General features: G+C 47.4%; 1 protein-coding gene across 3 annotated transcripts in view; it reads left to right on the top strand.

Moving 5' to 3' along the window:
• LOC147102949 (protein kinase C alpha type) overlaps nucleotides 1–19,823 on the top strand; it is a 502,947-nt gene that overhangs the window by 398,061 nt on the left and 85,063 nt on the right. For all 3 annotated transcript variants that reach the window (XM_085963926.1, XM_085963925.1, XM_085963927.1), the window contains 3 exons: nucleotides 7,817–7,908; nucleotides 8,545–8,607; nucleotides 10,527–10,665. In XM_085963926.1, the coding sequence (XP_085820052.1) occupies nucleotides 7,817–7,908; nucleotides 8,545–8,607; nucleotides 10,527–10,665 (294 nt within the window). The remainder of the gene's footprint in view (nucleotides 1–7,816; nucleotides 7,909–8,544; nucleotides 8,608–10,526; nucleotides 10,666–19,823) is intronic.

Below are 19,823 nucleotides of genomic sequence, written 5' to 3'. Positions count from 1 at the left end.
CCTTGTCTTGCCCCCTCCTGCTCACCGAGATGTCCAACTCCCAGTCTTTCTTTGGAGTACTTACATTTACCACGCACCCTGCTCCCGCCTCCTCTCCCGCCGTGGACACCAGATTCTTTAGGGAGAACTGAACCGTATGAAGGCTCGAGTCTGCACTCGACCCTTGCTGCCCTCTGCTGTCTTTGTTCTTTTCCACTGTACTTGGTGTGTTTTCCACCATCTCCATCCTGTTCTCTGCTCCGCAATTTTCTGCCTCTTCCTGTGCTCTTTCCTCCTTCAATTTACCAGCTGTGTCCTCTGACTGCTCCACTCCTCCGGCCGTTCCACTCACATCTCCTGCTCCTTCTCCCATCTCCTCGTCACTCAGAGCTTCCTTCTGCCTCACACTCACAGCGGTTGGGCCTTTGTGACACACCCCACAGCTCTCCGCCTTGCAGCGCCGAGCGATGTGTCCAGACTCGCCGCAATTATAACAGTACAAGTCTGGACAGTTTCTTACAAGATGGTCGTGTCCAAGACAATAATAACAAACCTTCACTTGGTTATCATGCAGTACTCGGAAATACTGCACTCCTTCCATTGTCTCGAATTTCATGCTGTACGGTAATGACTTCACCCCCTCTGGGAACCGCACCTTTACGTAACGGGTTCCATCTGCTACCCGTGTTCCTGGATAGTACCTCCTCTTTATTGCTGAGCAAATTTTAATGTCCCACGACTCCAACTTTTTGATTAGCACATCGTCCTCAATATAAACCGGCACGTTTAAGAATGAGACCACCACCTCTTCTGAATATAGCAGAGATACCTCCAAGAACTTATCGCCAACTTTCAAACTGAGTAAAAGTCTTTCCACCTCCTCTTGGCCACTGACAGTCACCTCGAACCCAACATTCGGCTTTGGTCGGCAGGCAAAGCAGCTTCCCTCGCCACAGTCCTCATGTACCACTTGGATAATATCCCAAGCTCGTATCTCCTTATCCTCGCACTGAACCACCACCGTGTTTTCTTTTCCAAACCTCCTGGGGTCCCGGCCTTTTTCTTTCCCTTCCAACCACAGTTTCTCCCCTAATTAAATTCATCTTGGGAACACTGTCCTCTGAGGGGCCCAGCACTCCGGACCCCTCAGCAGCCTGTTGTTTATGGGCCAAAAAGGCCCTAAAACCTGAAAAAAAAACACCACCAACTTTTTACAAACTCATTCCAACTCTCTGCAGCAATCAGTAACACCTGCTCACTCCTAGCCCCCCCCACCTGGAGAGTGCTACCAACTGAGCCACTGGCTGACACATAGGGACATGTAGGTAAGCTCGAATGTAACCCATTAAACAGCTCGGGTCAGAAGCAGTCTTGAAGACGTGGGCTGAATGCTTCTACCAACAGGTTGCAAATTGCCAATCAACACCATGGTTTTGTGCAGTGTGGATACTGACAGGGTGAATGAGTACTTCTGCAAATGCGTGGCTCCTATTGTTTAATTCGTCTGCTGTTCGCTGAGTGCTGAAAAGCCTTGGTATTGATTTGAAAGTATTGGATAGGTTCGTGCCTTGTTTGAAAGTCCTTTAAATTAAAGGAGAATGCATAGACTTAAGGGGCAGCAAAACATTAAAAATGGAAGGAATTTGAAGGAAAAAGAAACCAAAAAAGATTGACTAACTTTTATCATATTAACAGTTGCTGAGTGTGAGCTTGTTTGCTGCCATGTAACAGGCAAAACAATAGGCTTGGAGCAATACCACAATCATTTGGAAAATAGCATTTACATTGTGGGGAACAGCTGTGTGGATCGAGTAATACTTGTGACAGTCTGATAGTTGCAAGGTTAGGTGCTGAAACCACTGTTTAAACCCCAGCGTAAGCTTCCTTCGAGTGTGGGTAAGTGTTGCCTATCTCAACTGGGTGGCTTGGGTAAGTGCTTGAAAACGCACTAAGGAAGAATGTCCCTGTGGACTATTCAATCCCACTGCCTGGTACTGACCTAATCCTGTCCTCTCCGAATGTCCATGGCTGCAGTTCCAGGAGGAGTTGCCTGATATCTGGGGATAGGCTATTAACCAATATCCACTGTAAAGCCCACTGACTCCCACAGCTTGACTACACTTCCTCCCACCCCACTTCCTGTAAGGACTCTACTCCAATCTCCCAGTTTCTCCATCTCCATCGCATCTGTTATGAGGTTGCCATCTTCCATACCAGTGCTTCCGATATGTCTTCCATCTTCCTCAACCGAGGATTCCCCTCTACCATGGTTGACATGGCCCTCGACCGTGTCCGTTCCATTTCCCGCACTTCCGCACTCACCCCTTCCCCTCCCTCCCAGAACCACAATAGGTTCCCCTTGTCCTCACCTTCCACCCCACCAGCCTCCACATTCAACAGATCATCTTCCGCCATTTCCGCCACCTCCAGCGTGATGCCACCAAACACATCTTCCCCTCCCCTTTCAGCATTCCGAAGCGACATTTCCCTCCGCGACACCCTGGTCCACTCCTCAATCACCCCAATACCCACTCCCCTTCCCACGGTACCTTCCCATGCAAGTACAGGAGATGCAACACCTGCCTTTTTACCTCTTCCCTTCCCACCATCCAGGGCCCTAAACACTCCTTCCAGGTGAAACAGCGATTTACTTGTACCTCTTGCAATTTAGTATACTGTATTCGCTGCTCACGATGCGGTCTCCTCTACATTTGGGAGACCAAACGCAGATTGAGTGACCGCATTGCGGAACACCTCCATTTGGTCCGCAAACATGATCCAGAGCTTCTGGTCGCCTGTCACTTTAATTCTCTGCCCCACTCCCACTCGGACCTCTCCATCCTCGGCCTCTTACACTGTTCCAACGAAGCTCAACGTAAGCTCGAGGAACAGCACCTCATCTTTCGATTAGGCACTTTACAGCCTTCTAGACTCAACAATTCTGAGTTCAACAATTTCGGATCGTAACCTCTGGCCCCATTTTTTCGGACAGCAGCTGTTGGTGATGATTCTGCTATTCCCATTTACACCTCCTCTAGACTCAACTTTTGTTTCTTTAGTTGTCCCATTACCATCTCCTTTCGCTTTGCACCATCATCCCTTTTGTCTTTTAATCTCTCCTGCCTTCCACCCTATCACAGACCTTCCCTTTTGTTCTTTCCTCTCCTTCCCCCTTTCACTGCCTCTGTACTTGCTTAAAACTTGTTATATCTCTGACTTTTTCCAGTTCTGACAAAAGGTCATCAACCTGAAACATTAACTCTGTTTCTCTCTCCACAGATGCTGCCTGACCTGCTGAGTATTTCCAGCATTTTCTGTTTTTATTTCAGATTTCCAGCATCCGCAGCATTTTGCTTTTGTGTTACCTGTTGCCAATTGGGTTTTATTCACCACCACCACCCACCCACCCCTTCCCCCCCACCTTATCCATAAGCACTAAGGCTGCTTGCAGCTCTTCTTCTGCTGCCCTAGTGGAGATTAGATAGCTAAGCACAGACCTCAGACTTTCCTGTTCTCCAAATCTGGCCTCTTGCATATCCCCAATTTCCTTTGCCCCACCATTGGCGGCCGTGCCTTCAGCTGCCTAGGCCCTAAGCTCTGGAATTCCCTTTCTAAACCTCTCCACCTCTCTCTCCTCCTTTTAAGATATTCCTTAAAACCAAGCTTTTGGTCAACTGTCCTAATATCTCCTTATGCAGCTCAATGTCGAATTTTGTGAAGTGCCTTGGGACATTAAATGCGCTATATAAATGTCAGTTGTTGTTGTATGGCTCTGGTACTGGATAAATTCGACAAGCAGTCAGTCAGTGAATCGTTTTAGGTCATTTATTACAATTCTTGTGATGATCCACTTTGGCACACCTGTGAGCTGATCTATCTCTATGGCAACTCCTGCATATTAACTTTGAAGCAATCTGCTTGGCTTACGGTAAAGGCAATTACTCCTGTCACTAATAATTAAGCTCTGCCCTGTTTCCGGTGTGGCAGTGTTAGATTGGTGTTCTTCACATGCAGTGGGCTGCATCTTAATTTTGGGCTTTGTGTTAACATCAGCACTAACGCACAGTGTAGTAAAATGCACCATGGCATGAAAACAGTTCTAGCAGGTTGCTCCATCGGTAGCTTCACGCTTCTGGACAATGTGATGGAAAAAGCAAATAGAATGTTGAGATATATTACCAGAACAATAGAGCACAAAGAAAGAAAGAACTTGCATTTATATTGGGCCTTTCACATCTGCAGGATGTCCCAAAGAGCTTCACTGCCATTGAATTACTTTTGAAGTGTAGTCGCTGTTGTTTTGTAGGTAAATGCGCCGGCCAATTTGTGCACAGCAAGCTCCCACAGACGGTTGGGTGGGGGGGATTAACACACAAGCCTACGGGGCCTTTGCCCTGTGGTCCCAGTCCACTACGGGACGGGGTCCCTGGTAAAACTCACCATAACACAGAAAAACTGTACAGAGCCACTGGATCAGAGTCATTTCCGTGGAGTATATCGTAGTATTAATGCAGTGTGTAAACATCCTGAGCCTATTTCTTCATGTATTTTACTACACGTTTGTGTTTTAATGGATCATGGGAGCGGCGGGTTGGGCTGCGCCCACAGTCTTAACCCAACTCTGCCCACAGAAAGCAATGAGACAAATTATAAGATGTTGGGTCAGATCTTGTTGGAAAAATCTTGTTTCAAATCAGCCAGCAAGTTCAGAGGATTAAGAGATGCACCATGAGTTGCGAATCTCCAGAAATTGCTGGTTGATTTACGCCATGCCGCCATTTCCTTCGTACAAATGGCATCTCACCCTCAACCTCCACGTTATTTTTAAGAATTTGCATATTAATTGCCCAGTAAACTTGCCGCAGAAAGTTAGGGCTGGAACATAACAGCGTAAGTATCTTTTTAACAACTGGATTATTGTTAATGAAATGCCAATCAACCTCTCTGACCCAAAAAGGGAACAATTTAAACTATTCAATGTCATTCCTGCAGGTAGTCAATTGTTGTTAGAAATTTTTTAAATGTCACATTAAAAATTTTTACATTTTTTTCTTACTTTTCCTTTCTGTCTCTTTTTATCTCTCTCTCTTAATCCATTCTTCCCTCTTTATTTTTCTTTCTCACCTGATTTGACTCATTCACCCTCCTTCTCCGTCATTCCTCTGGTTCTTTCTCAATCCTTGAATCTCATTGGTTAAGGAGAGACACTGTTGGTCCCACTGTTCACAGAGGTCCCTTTGCCCTCGACGTGCTGTTATCAGCTTGCTTACTACACAAAACTTTTTCAAGCTAAAGGGTGCAGAAAAAAGTCTAAACTAAACTGCCCTGCTCCAGCAAGATATAGCCCAGTTTATTTTTGGAGGTGTTGATTGAGAGACAAACACTGGGGAGAACTCACTGCTCGTCTTTGAATAGTGCCATGGGATCTTTTACATTCAGCTAAAAAGGCAGGTGGGGCCTCGGTTTAATGTCACATCCAAAAAACAGCACCTTCAACCATGCAGCAATCCCTCAGTAGTGCACTGGGAGAGTCAGTCTAGATTATGTGCTCAAGTGGGGCTTGAACCAAGACTCCAGAGGTTAAGCTAGAAGAAAAAGAGAAATGACTGGAAATACACCACTGGTTCTTCAGCATCTATAAAGTGCTTACATACAAAAAGGACGATAAAAAGTACTCAGGCCCATCAAACCTGCCCATCTAATCGAAGATGCAACATCACACAATTTCTTGCTGTAGCCAATTCAGAAAAATCTGGGAAATTTCTTTCTGACTCCACGGCAATTAAGCAAGTTCCAAGAGACACAGTTGCCCTTAACTCTTCATAATCCAGCTAAGTAGCTACTTACCCCCTAAAATTGGAAATGTCCTCTTCTCTCAGGAACTTGTCAAGTTCCCTTCGAAAGGACTGCATTAACACTATTCTAACTTGTATTAACACTATACTAACTCGTAATCAGTGACTTCAGGTTGTGGCTGCAGAGCTCCGAGTGCTTCTATTTCTGCTGGGGGGGGTGGGGGGAGGAATAATTAAATATAACTTTGAAACTTGTTTTACTGTCTTCGACCTGCCCTCAGCACCCCTGCTGACCCTCTAGCGGTCTGGGGACAGAGCCTCTAGTCTGCAGCGGTCTGGAGACAGACCCTTGCACCACCTTTCCACAGGCATCGAACAAAGGAAAAATAAAGCAGCAAGCTTTGACCCCTCTGCCCAGGGCCGCTGTCCCTTTTCTCCCTCCTACCCTGCACCTGGAGAGCACCGATTTCCCAAGCACAATGCAGAGGAAAACCATTCCCTCATAGTTTCAGTGTTACCGGAACTAAAAAACGCACTAGCTGCACCGTCATCGTATGTCAGCTGCTAAAAAGCAACCATACTCTTGCCTCCAAAAATCAAATGTGACTACTTTATATCTCCTTGGCTGCACCACTGAGCAGTGTTCAGGAAATGCTTTCAGAGCAGGAAGGTTTAAGAGGGTTTCCTCTTTCACAGAGCAACCAATAAAAAGCACCATCTGCTCGATCCCATGATCGGTTGAGACTCGGTGGCATGCCATGCCATTATTTTCTGGTAATTGGTAGTGAAGTATTCTCTGATTAGTGCTTCATGGCAGTATTATGGGTGCTGCCGGGGCTGAAACTAGTAAGTTGCAGTCTTAAAACATAGTTGGTTTTTTTTTCACTCCCATGTGTATACTGCGCATATTTAACATTCAGTGCTAAAGTAGATCTCTGGTTACATTGGCAAGAATAACATTGTCAAGGCTGGAGGCTTAATATTGTGTAATCTAACTGGTGGCTGTTACAAAACCTAAAGGCTTAATTTTGTCTCATTTTAATAGTGCTGAACACACTAGCGCCGATTTTAATGCCCTGCACCTGATGAGAACTGGAGCGTGCAAGGGGTTAAAATCGGGGCCACATGGTAGTCACCTTAGTCACGTCGCATTTGCGCTCCATGCCATTTTGAACAGGCGCGTTTTGGACAGTATCGGAGGCACTCTCTCCACGTAGGCAAAGGCCTCATTAAAATGCAACGATCAGGATCCTATGACGCAAACAGGCCTGCGAAGCAACTTTACTGCGTAGTCGCATGAGTGGCGCTCACTTCAAGAGCCGCCGAAGAAATCTGGCCGCAAGCAGACGACGACCAGGTAGGTATGTTTTTGGGTTTTCTCGTGGGGCCTAGGGAAGCAGGAGTGCTTCTCCAGGCCTCGCAAAGAAACCTTGGGCCTCCCCTGCACCTAGCTTCCCCATCCCCATTCCGCCCCCCCCGCCACTCCCCCCTCCCGAGTACAATTGCCTCCAGACCCATCATGACCAACTTATCTTAGTGCCGGGAACCATTCTGGTGCATCCCCAGCGAAGGCTCCCTGCCACCCGAAATCCCGTTCCCGCCCACTGGCGAGGTAATGATTTCTGCCAGGATCGGGCAGGAAACTCACCTCGGAGATGGCAATGAGACCCAGGAGTTAAAATAACCACGACCTCACTCCACTGCGGCCGTGAAAGCTTGACACTCGCCTCGCCGCCCCAAAGCCGAACTCGTGCCCAATATGCCTGCATCAGTTCACTCTAGCTATCCCCCTCTTGTACCTGAGGGGGTTGCTGTTCCCCTGCTTTCCTTCCAGGTGGTTATGCTAATTACCAACAATTTTCTGTTGCAGACGCAGTGTATTATCTGGCCCTGGCTAATTTCTCTTGAGCTCTCTACAGTTCAAAGTTGTGAATATTTTAAGTGAAAATGTAATTATAAAAATGCTCCCAAATATTGTGATTTCAATACAGCAGATTAGAGGATTTTTCTTCTGCTCATGTAGCTTCCATCTTCTGTTCTAGGATCGCCTTTATTTCGTCATGGAATATGTGAACGGTGGTGACCTAATGTACCACATTCAGCAAGTTGGGAAGTTCAAGGAGCCCCAGGCAGTGTAAGTATTGATCCCTGTGACTTCCATGAATCTAATTAAATTCCAGTTCAATATTCTATATTCACTCCTGTCTGCCAAATATAGTCTCTTTGTGCCCACATGCTTCACTAGGATGCGAGTTGAGTTTCTTCACATACGTGAGGGACCCTGGGTTGCTTTTATGTTGCTCTTAATGGGGGTCAGAAAGCAGTGTACTTATCCTGTCTCTCAGCCAGGAAATAAATATTGTTGTGCAGAGACATATAGAGGGGGGAAAAAGTACCTCCCATTAAAATCAGCCAGACCATCACATCACCCACTACCCCCTCTCGCCCGCTACCGCCCTCACCCACTACCCCCCTCACTCGCTACCGCCCTCGGCCGCTCCGTTCTCATCTCAGAGTAAAAGTCGGGGCCATTGTGTCACTGGGCCATCTTTTCCCTTTCAGTAGTTTATGAAGGCAGTTTAAAAGCATACAGTTCTTGCAGAATTACAAAAGGGTTCCTGCAACTTAAAAAGTAATATTCTGTAACAAATGAATGTGTAGCCATTTCAGTTGAAAGATTTGAAATTTAAAATTCGGAATATCTGGGGACCATTTCAAGGCTGTTTGTTCATTAGAGATTGCTCTAGATGTTTGCTTTCTGTAATTGTAGGTTCTATGCAGCAGAGATCGCCGTTGGGCTGTTCTTCTTGCATAAGAAGGGGATCATTTACAGGTAAGAGAGCCAATGTTGGATCAGAGATAATGATGATAAACCTGTTCACTGTTCCAATGTGCACAGTTGCAAAGAAGTAAGGTTTAAAATAATACAACTTACTACTTACTCAATAACATCAATGTCTATTTATAGCCATCAGTGGGCCAACTGCTTTGTGAGAGAATGTCAATAAAGAAACCACAGATATGGAAATGTAAATGAAAACAGGTGGCATAGTATCCTGCACTTCTTCCTGAGGGGAACTACCCATCCTTTGCTCAGAATTTATCCCCACACGCCCTACCTCCTGAGATCAGGAACTTTGTGTGCAAAACAGCAGGCTCACAGTAATGTCCTACGGTTTCCTGATCATCTGATAGCATGGTGACTCCTGTCAGAGCGACTGAAGCCTGAGCAGATTGCCTGCTAATGGTCTTAGCTGGGGTCTAGTAACTGATACAGAAGGGTCTAAGGAAGGGAAACGAGAAAGAAAATCCAACAATAATAATGTTCTGCTCTTAAATGTTCTGCTGATAAAGGACAGCACAGTTGAAGGTTGTCAACAGGTTTTCCATACCCTGCATCCAAAGGGTGCTTTCATCTGAAACACTGGTAAAAACTGAAACTGCTTGATCACAAAGTGTTTGAATTAAATCAGGTATCCTCAAACAAGGATGTCTTCCTTATTGAGTCTAGGGATATATTTGCATCAGCAGCTGTTAATATCATGTGCCCCACAGCTACACTGGCAAGGATTGGTTTCAGAATGATCATCAGTACCATTCACCATCTCTGCACACTCACTTGAATTCAGTTTGATGCAGCTGACATATTTAGAGATCTTGGGGATCTTACTGGCTTCTATTCGTTTTTTTCTGATTTTGAAGGGATGGCCATTTATTGCCCATCCCTATTTGTCAGTTTGATACAATTGAGTGGCTTGCTTGGCCACTTCAGAGGGCAGTTAAGAGTTAACCAAGTTGGTGTGTGACAGGAGCCACATATAGGCCACACCGGATGAGCCGATAGGTTTCCCTCCCTAAAGGGCATTAGTGAACCAGTTAACTTTCCAACAGTCCGACAGCATCACGGTCACTTTTACTGAGACCAGTTTTTTATTTCCAGATTTTTTAAACTGCATTCAAATTTTCAAACTGCCCATGGTGGGATTTGAACACTCTCCGGATTATTAGTCCAGGCCTCTGGATTACTAGTCCTGTAAAATAACCAGTACCTATTCTACCTCAACATGTCCTGGGTGATTCTTTTTTACTAATCCGCCTGCAACTAGGGTCAGCTCTCAGTGCAAATCAAATCGTTGCAGACAACATATGTACTAATTCTGTGAGAGTAATCTTCACCTCCATTAAGCACTGTTTTCACCTCACCAGTCCTTAGCATGAGATTATAGGTGGTACATCGCATTTTCTGTATGACTTGCATAATCTTAAAATACGTGGAAGATAAATAAACAAACAAGACGGTATGGTCTTCCTCCGTCTTTGACTGAAGTTTATCCTCATATATTGCTCCCACTCTCCTTTGCCACTATTTTTAATTTTGATTTGAAATGTTTGGATATTATTAAATTTTGACTTTTTTTCTTTCATTTTGTAACCATGACTTGTATTGCAACCTGCCTCTGTCAAGGATGGGTCACTAGTTTGTAGCCGGCACAGGTACAATGGCCTAATGGCCTCCTTCTGTGCTGTATGATTCTATGTAATGTGGGAGTTGAAGAAAATTGTTGTAACCGTTGTATGATTTTCAGAGTATAAAATTACTGGAGGCAAACGGTCTCAACAATTCCTGTTCCTCGTTTCCCAATGAACAGTCCCAATAACACCTCAGTTAGGTGTAGGATAACCTACTTTCAAAAAATTAGGATATTCACACTGATTGTTAGCTTACTTAATCCACATTTAAATCGTTTGCAGAGACTTAAAGCTGGATAATGTGATGCTGAATGCCGAGGGACACATCAAAATTGCAGATTTCGGCATGTGCAAAGAGAGCATATTCAACAATGTGACAACCCGAACCTTTTGTGGGACCCCAGACTACATAGCACCAGAGGTGAGGCCAGTGACAAGTCCAAGCTCATCAATAGATCGGAGTATTGCAGAAATGGGCATAGATTTAAAGTAATTGGTAGAAGGATTAGAGGGGAGTTGAGGAGAATTTCTTTCACCCAGAGGGTGGTGGGGGTCTGGAACTCACTGTCTGAAAGGGTGATAGAGGCAGAAACCCTCAACGCATTTAAAAACTACTTGAAAAGGCACTTGAAAAAGAAAAGAAAGACTTGCATTTATGTAGCGCCTTTCATGACCACCAGACGTCCCAAAGCACTTTACAGCCAATGAAGTACTTTTGATGTAATGTAGGAAACGTGGCAGCCAATTTGTGCACAGCAAGCTCCCACAAACAGCAATGTGAAAATGACCAGATAATCTGTTTTAGTGATGTTGATTGAGGGATAAACATTGGCCAGGAAAACACCGGGGAGAACTCCCTTGCTCTTCTTTGAATAGTGGCCGTGGGATCTTTTACGTCCACCTGAGAGGGCAGACGGGGCCTCGGTTTAACATCTCATCCGAAAGAAGGCACCTCAGACAGTGCAGCACTCCCTCAGAACTGCACTGGAGTGTCAGCCTAGATTTTTGTGCTCAAGTCTCTGGAGTGGGACACAACCTTCTGACTCGGAGGCGAGAGTGCTACCCACTGAGCCACAGCTGGAACCTACAGGGCTACAGACCAAAAGCTGGAAAGTAGGATTAGGCTGGATAGCTCTTTTTCGGCCGGCACAGACACGATGGGCCGAATGGCCTCCTTCTGTGCCGTAAATTTCTACAATTCTATGAAATGTCATCAAAATAAAAGCTTTACCGGTGAAACCATTCTTTCCAGGACTCTTAAACAACCTTTTGAGTCACATTAATAAAGATTAGCATGGTTTTTTTTTAGAAGTCCAACAATGAACCTAATTAAAGGCCATTCTCCCTCTGTGCTGATATTAGAAATAAATTGCACCTCGTTATTCTGACCCCTTGACTCACAGGTGCAAATATAGGTGCTCATGGCTTGTTAAACTAAAGAAATACCAATTATTGTCAGTCTGGCTACATGCATGCCATCATCAATTTATACTTTATAAAAATACTGAGTCGAACCCCATTAAACATTTTATCAAGAGACGCAAATGGCGCTTCACTGTAACATCTACACGATTATTTTCCTGTTGGCATGTCTGTGTTGAAATCTTTCAGACACCTGAGGAAATAATAAGCCTTGCCTATGCTTTCTTGTTTAAATCTTTCTGAACTAAAGGTTGACCATCAGAACTTCTTTCAGACTGTTTTAGCTTTCCAGCCTTTCCTATTACTGCAAGCTTGAATGTGATCTACTGACTTGTAGTAAAGCTAATTACAGTATTTCCTTACATATTTTTACGGTGCAGTCAGGACTTTAATTGCCTCTGAAGGAAAAGAGGCCAGTGTCACCCATCTTATCTCTCTGAACCCAGTCAGTTAGAATATCTACTAAATTGCTTCCTCTATCTGCCTCTGCAGTGACATTTACCCTGACTATCTCTCTGTATTTAGCCTTCAACACAATGCCATGCTGTTGTTTCAATTTGTACAGCTGCCCTGTGAGTAATCCAAGTCATTAATCTTGAATATAGTTCTCACAAACTACTTATATTATAAAGAGAATGGCCCAAATTTTGCGGTGGTAATGACGGCGAAACTGTCAGCGTTCGCAGTCATTACCCCTCTGAAACTGACCGTAACTTCAGGATTTAGCGCATGCGCAGATAAACGTGGAAATCCTGAAGTTGCGGTTAGTTATTCCCTGCTCCGCCGCAGGCTGAGCTGTGGAACTCCCCAGAGCTGGCAATCAGTGAATCACTTGAACTGACGAAAACTTCCCCTTTTCCGCTCTAATATTGCTGTTAAACACCCCATAAAAAGTTAAGCCTTGTTGAAAGAGGTGTAACTGGGATTTTAACGACCGTTCTGGCCCTGAAAATCTAATTTTATATTTGTGGAATGTCAAATTCCTCCATTATGATAAAAATTACTAGATTTTTAAAATAATTAGAAACATGTTTTTTTTAAGTTTGTTATTTTCATCTACTTTAACCCCATGTATAGGTCCCAGTCTTTATTTCACACTCTGTAATATTTTTAAAAAGTGAATGATAAAAGCTGCTTTATATTTCCTGGTTTACTGTCTGTGAGAATTCTTCAATATGATTGGCTGCTTAGACTGCTTGATGACATCACTGTTGCTGTACGCTGGAGATCCCCTTTTGAAAGTGCTACAATCAAATTAAGGTTGAGAAAGCTAAAGTTCTTGTCACAGAGATCACGAGGTCAGCAGTAATTGCTGTCACTTCGCTGCTGACCGCAAATTCCGGGCCATAGAGTAATGCCCAAATGAGTACCTCGAGATCACGAAACTGCCCGAACAATGCTGCCTTCATGTCTTGGGCTTTCTGATAGCGTTTTGTTCTCTCAAGGCTGGTTATTTTGACCCACTGTCCACTTTTCCTTTTTATGTTAAATCTTCGGTTACCATTTGATATACCTATCAATTCATCCAATGAAAAGCGACGAGTTAAGATAGTAACTATAGGTTTTTATTGGCTAAATAACAGAGCCCACCCTCATGGGTGATCGGGTCCAACAAGGAGGAATACCAGCCAGTCGACCACCTTTATACCTGGGCAAGCAGGCGGAGTCATGGGCGGAGTCAGCTGTGGTCAGCCCAGGTATAACAGCGTGACAAGAGGTGACCTTGTGTAGTGATACAACAGTGTAAACAGTGATAACCATAGTGTAACGATATAAACAGTGATAACCATAGTGTAACGATAGTGAACGATAAAAGTGGTTTACCACATTCACCCCTTGTTTAGATTTGAGTCCGGCGGGGTGAAGTGTGCTACCAGTTCGGGTATGTCAGTCTGTCCGGAGGCCTCGTAAGTCTCTCTGATCGGCGCAGCAGCGGCGGCGGTGATGCAGTATCCGATGTTAATGCTGGTGTCTGCGTGGTCGGCGAAGGCTCGTGGGGTTCTGGCATGCCGTCTACCTGGGGTGGGTTTGGGGGGTGGTGGGGGGTAACGGTGGTGTCTCAGGGGTGCCCGAGGGTGCAAGGTCTCGTAAGGAGACTGTGTCCTCCCGCCCGTCTGGGTATGCCACATAGGCGTACTGGGGGTTGGCGTGCAGGAGGTCCACCCTCTCGACCAGGGGGTCCGTTTTATGGGCCCTCACGTGCTTTCGCAGCAAGACGGGCCCCGGAGAAGTCAGCCATGTTGGTAGCGAGGTTCCCGTAGTCGACTTCCTGGGGAAAACAAACATTCGTTCATGGGGGGTGGCGTTAATGGCAGTGCAAAGCAGTGACCGGATGGAATGCAGCGCTGCCGGGAGGACTTCCTGCCAGCGAGAGGTTGGCAGGCCCTTAGACTTTAAGGCTAAGAGAACGGCCTTCCAGACAGTCGCGTTCTCTCTTTCCACCTGGCCGTTCCCTCGGGGGTTGTAGCTGGTGGTCCTGCTTGCAGCAATGCCTCTCGCTAGTAGGAACTGGCGAAGTTCCTCGCTCATGAAGGATGAGCCCCGGTCGCTATGTATATAGTTCGGGAACCCGAACAAGGCGAAAAGGTCGTTCAGGCATTTGATGACCGTGGTACTGGTCATGTCTGGGCAGGGGAAGGCAAAGGGGAAACGGGAGTACTCATCAATGATGTTGAGGAAGTACACATTACGGTCAGAGGACGGGAGGGGCCCCTTAAAATCGATGCTCAAGCGCTCGAAGGGGCGGGTGGCCTTGATCAGGCTTGCTCTGTCCGGCCTAAAGAAATGCGGTTTGCATTCGGCACAGGTTTGGCAGTTCCTGGTCATGGTCCTGACCTCCTCGATGGAGTAGGGCAGGTTGCGGGCCTTAATGAAGTGGTAAAGTCTGGTGACCCCGGGGTGGCAGAGGTCGTTGTGGAGGGTCTGCAGTCTATCAATTTGCGCGTTGGCGCATGTACTTCGTGATAGAGCATCTGGGGGTTCATTCAGTTTACCAGGTCGGTACAAGATATCATAATCATAGGTGGAGAGCTCGATTCTCCACCTCAAGATCTTGTCGTTCTTGATTTTGCCCCTCAGCTTGTTATTAAACATAAAAGCGACTGAACGCTGGTCGGTGAGGAGGGTAAATCGTTTGCCTGCCAGGTAATGCCTCCAGCGTCGTACTGCCTCCACGATCGCCTGGGCCTCCTTCTCGACCGAAGAGTGTCGGATCTCAGGGCCCTGGAGGGTCCTTGAGAAGAAGGCCACAGGTCTCCCCGCCTGGTTAAGGGTTGCTGCTAGGGCGAAGTCGGATGCATCGCTCTCCACTTGGAAAGGGATAGACTCATCCACCGCGTGCATTGTGGCCTTAGCAATGTCTCCCTTTATGAGGGAGAAGGCTGCGCACGCTTCTGCCGTCAGGGGGAAGGAGGTGGACTTCATGAGGGGTCTGGCTTTGTCCGCATAATTCAGCACCCATTGGGCATAGTAGGCGAAGAGCCCCAGGGTTCTCTTCAGCGCCTTTGGACAGTGGGGGAGGGGTAGCTCCATGAGGGGGCGCATTCTTTCGGGGTCGGGGCCGATGACCCCGTTCTCTACTACGCAGCCGAGGATGGCGAGACGCGAGGTGTTAAACACACATTTCTCCTTATTGTAAGTGAGGTTCAGCCGTTCGGCCGTACGGAGGAATTTCTCCAGATTAACATCGTGGTCCTGCCGGTCGCGGCCGCAGATGGTGACGTTATCTAGATAAGGGAACGTGGCCTGCAGCCCGTTCTGGTCAACCATCCGGTCCATCTCCCTTTGGAAGACCGAAACCCCGTTGGTGACGCCGAAGGGAACCCTAAGGAAGTGGTAGAGGCGGCCATTCGCCTCGAAGGCGGTATACTGGCGGTCCTCAGGGCGGATAGGGAGTTGGTGATAGGCCGACTTAAGGTCGATGGTGGAGAATACCCGGTACTGTGCAATCTGATTGACCATATCAGATATGCGGGGAAGGGGGTATGCGTCCAGCTGGGTGTACCGGTTTATGGTTTGGCTGTAGTCGATGACCAGGCGGTTTTTATTGCCGGTCTTAACGACTACGACCTGGGCACGCCAGGGGCTGTTGCTCCTCTCGATGATGCCCTCCTTCAGGAGACGCTGCACCTCAGAGCTAATAAAAGCTCTGTCCCCGGCACTGTACCGCCTGCTCTTGGTGGCGACGGGTTTACAGTCGCGGGTGAGGTTAGCGAACAGGGAGGGGGGCGGGACCTTGAGGGTGGATAGGCCGTAGGTGGTATGCGGTGGGCGGTTTAAAGGCTGCTGGTTGTCGACTGTGAGTGGGGGGAGGGGTCCACCGTATGCCAAAGTGACACTTTGAAGGTGGGATTGGAAGTCCAGCCCCAGTAGGACGGCAGCGCAGAGCTGGGGCAGGACGAGGAGTTTAAAATTTTTATACTCCGTGCCCCTAACCGACAAGGTCACAACATAGTAGCCGCAGATGTCTGTAGAATGGGACCTCGACGCCATCGAGATCCGGTTGCGCGTTGGCCGGACAGTGAGGGAGTAGTGGCTCACCGTGTCTGGATGGATGAAACTCTCCGTGCTTCCGCTGTCGAACAGGCAGGTCGTGGCGTGGCCGTTTACTTTGATGTCCATCATGGACTTGGACAGGTGATGCGGGCGAGCTTGGTCCAGTGTGACGGAGGCTAGTGTATGGCTGAGCGAGCTGCTGTAGTCTGCGGGTGAGGCGGTGGTCGGGTCTGGAGGCAAGGTGGCGGTCGAGTGTGGTGGACAAAATGGCGGCGCCCACGAGGTTGAATAAAATGGCGGAGAAGATGGCCGCCCCCACAACTCACATGAGGCACTGCTGGTGTCGGTGGCCTTGATCAAAGATGGCCGCCCCACGACTCACACGAGGGGATACTGGCATCTGTGGCCTTGATGAAAGATGGCCGCCCCCACAACTCGCATGAGGCACTGCTGGCGTCTGTGGCTCTCCCCCTGCAGGCCTTAGCGAAGTGGCCTTTCTTGTGGCAATCGGAGCAAGTCGCGTTTCTTGCAGGGCAGCGCGTCCTCGGGTGTTTCGCCTGGCCACAGAAGAAGCAGCCAGCGGCCCGATCGCGGGTCTCCGATGTTGCAGCCGGTACCGGGGGTGGTGGTCCCGATCGGTTCTGGGACGCCGATGCTGAGGTAGGTCCCAGAGGTGGCGGTGCGAGGGGTATTGCGGCCGGGGTCGGGCCGGAGTCCCAGGGTCGCGCAGCACAGTACCTGGAATACGCCTCGAGGTCCCGATGGGCCACTTCCAGAGAGCGAGCGAGGGCTGCAGTTGTATTCAGGTCGAGGTCCTTTGATTCGAGCAGTCTTTGCCGTGAGTAGTCGGACCGAAGGCCTTTCACGAAGGCATCGCGGATATTCCCTTCAGTATTTTCTGCAGCCGTTACAGCTTTAAAGTCACAGTCCCTGCCGAGTGTTTGTAGCGCCCGTAAAAATTCATCTACAGACTCTCCTGGCTGTTGCGAGCGGGATCTTAGGAGATGTCTGGCATACATAGAGTTTACCGGGCTCCGGTACTGCTCTTTCAGCAGGTTGAGGGCGTCCTCGTATGTAGTACGGTCCTGGATGATTGCAAATACTTTAGGGCTCACTTGGGCGGTCAGAACTCTTAGTTTGGATCCCGGAGGCACGCCGGATTCTCCCAGGTAGGATTCGAAACAGCTCAGCCAGTGTTTGAAGTCGAGGGCTGAGTTCGCTGCCTGTGGGTTTAGATCCAGGTACGGCGGTCGGAGGGCTCGCAGCCAGGCCGGCTGCTGTGGCTGTTGTAGCTGGCCGTTTGGCTGGTCGTTTGGCTGCTCCGATCCACTCATTTCAAAATTTAGCCAATAAAATTGATATACCTATCAATTCATCCAATGAAAAGCGACGAGTTAAGATAGTAACTATAGGTTTTTATTGGCTAAATAACAGAGCCCACCCTCGTGGGTGATCGGGTCCAACAAGGAGGAATACCAGCCAGTCGACCACCTTTATACCTGGGCAAGCAGGCGGAGTCATGGGCGGAGTCAGCTGTGGTCAGCCCAGGTATAACAGCGTGACAAGAGGTGACCTTGTGTAGTGATACAACAGTGTAAACAGTGATAACCATAGTGTAACGATATAAACAGTGATAACCATAGTGTAACGATAGTGAACGATAAAAGTGGTTTACCACACCATTGATCTTGTCAATTCCTTTGTTTTTTTTGCCAGTTTCTTGTCCAATGAGATGGCCTTGGGGCAATTGGATTTGTCCTGGGAACCTCGCGTCATGCCATCCTTTCCTATTTTGGTATTTGTGAGGCTGATTTTTTGCTGTCTGCACAATACCACACCATCTGATGATGCTTTTTAATACCTAGGACTGTACTATATCATGTAACCTGTTCTCTCACACAACTTGCATTAATCTTGTTACCTTTAATGTAGTAAAATGTCCTTCATAGGAGCGATTATCAAACAAAATTTAACACCACGCCACATAGAGATATTAGGACAGGTGACCAAAAGTTTGGTCAAAGAAGTAGCTTTTAAAAAGCATCTTGAAGGAGAGGTTTAGGGAGATAATTCCAGAACTTAGAGCCTAGGCAGCTAAAGCACGGCCACCAATAATGGGGCAATGGAAATCGCAGATGCACAAGAGGCCAGAATTGGAGGAGCGCAGAGAGCTGAAGGTTGTAGGAGGTTACAGAATTGGGAAATAGCGAGGCCATGGAGGCATTTGAACACAAGGATGAGAATTTTAAATTCGAGGCATTGCTGGACCGGGAGGCAATGTAGGTCAATGGGCACAGGGGTGATAGGTGAATGGGACTTGGTGTGGGTTAGTGTTGTGTTTTGAGTTTTGCTTCAATTAAGTTTGTCCCAGTTCCCGGGTGTTACCTGAAGGGGGTGCTGGGGGGCTCGGTTTTACTTTGTCTTTCACTTTCAGTTTCAGGTTCTGCCTTGCAGACAATGTGCTGTAATGTCCACCCATTTACTCAGTAAATAGTAAAAGGTACATTCCGTCTCCTCTATTCATTACTGTTCGGTCAAGATGCAATACTGGCGACGAGGCGGCTGTTGAACTCTCTAGAAGGATGGAGATAGACATGCAAACCTACAGCCGTGATATTGGAAATTGCGACGAGCGGGCCACTCAGCTAGCAACATCAACGACATTTTGATAGTTGGCTAGCTGCGACGTAGACGGCGGACAGAGTATTGTGCGGGCCAGGCAACTACCGTGAGTGTAGCTACCGTAACTCTGGCCGGAGGAGAAAAAGAATTTTAAAAAAAAAGAAAAAGTCCGTGGATCTTAAAGGGACAGTGCACATTAAAACTATGACGCCCTTGGGACGTAGTGAAGAGTTCTCTGGGGATAAGGACAGTTCATGGGAGGAATACGCAGAAAGACTGGGGTGTTTCCTTGAGGCCAATAATATTGACAAAGAGAAGAAGCGCTCAGTGTTGCTAAGTGTATGCGGAGCTGCTACTTACTCCGTCCTGCGTTCATTGGTGGCTCCTCGTAAACCTAGTGAGGTGGATTATGCTGATTTGATTGAGAAGCTGCAGAAACATTTTAACCCAAAACCCTCAGAGATTGTGCAGCGTTTCCATTTTCACAATTGTAAACAACAGCCTGGGCAATCTATTTCAAGTTACATTGCTGAGTTGAGGAAACGCTCATTACATTGTAATTTTGGTGACCAGTTAGACAATATGCTCCATGATCGGATTGTGTGTGGAGTGCTGGACTCGGCATTGCAGAGACAGCTGTTAGCGGAGAAGGCCCTGACGTTCCGACTGGCCGAGGAGAAGGCTTTAGCAGCAGAGGCTGCATCGATGAACACACGTATGCTCCGTACAGAGGCAGCACCATCTCAGGCCGCCGAGGAGGTGCACAAGACCACACACGCAGCTGCTGCTGCGAGAGACATGGAGGCAACTAAAGAGACAGGAAGAAAATGTTTCCGCTGTGGGGCTCTCTATGGTTCCACTACATGCAAATTTGTGTCAGCAGTATGTCATTTCTGTAAGAAAAGAGGACACATAGCTTGTGTCTGCATGAAGAAAGCTCAAGTTGCTGCAGCAGAGCCAACACAAGCATCGCAGACACACACCCTGACACTGGAGGACAACGATGAGTACACAGCGTATACCACGGAAGCTGAGCAGCTA

This window comes from Somniosus microcephalus, chromosome 21, assembly GCF_052327205.1.
Source record: "Somniosus microcephalus isolate GS21.2 chromosome 21, FLI_Smic_1.0, whole genome shotgun sequence".
Classification (NCBI taxonomy): Eukaryota; Metazoa; Chordata; class Chondrichthyes; order Squaliformes; family Somniosidae; genus Somniosus; species Somniosus microcephalus.
This window is presented reverse-complemented; position numbering and strand designations above follow the sequence as displayed.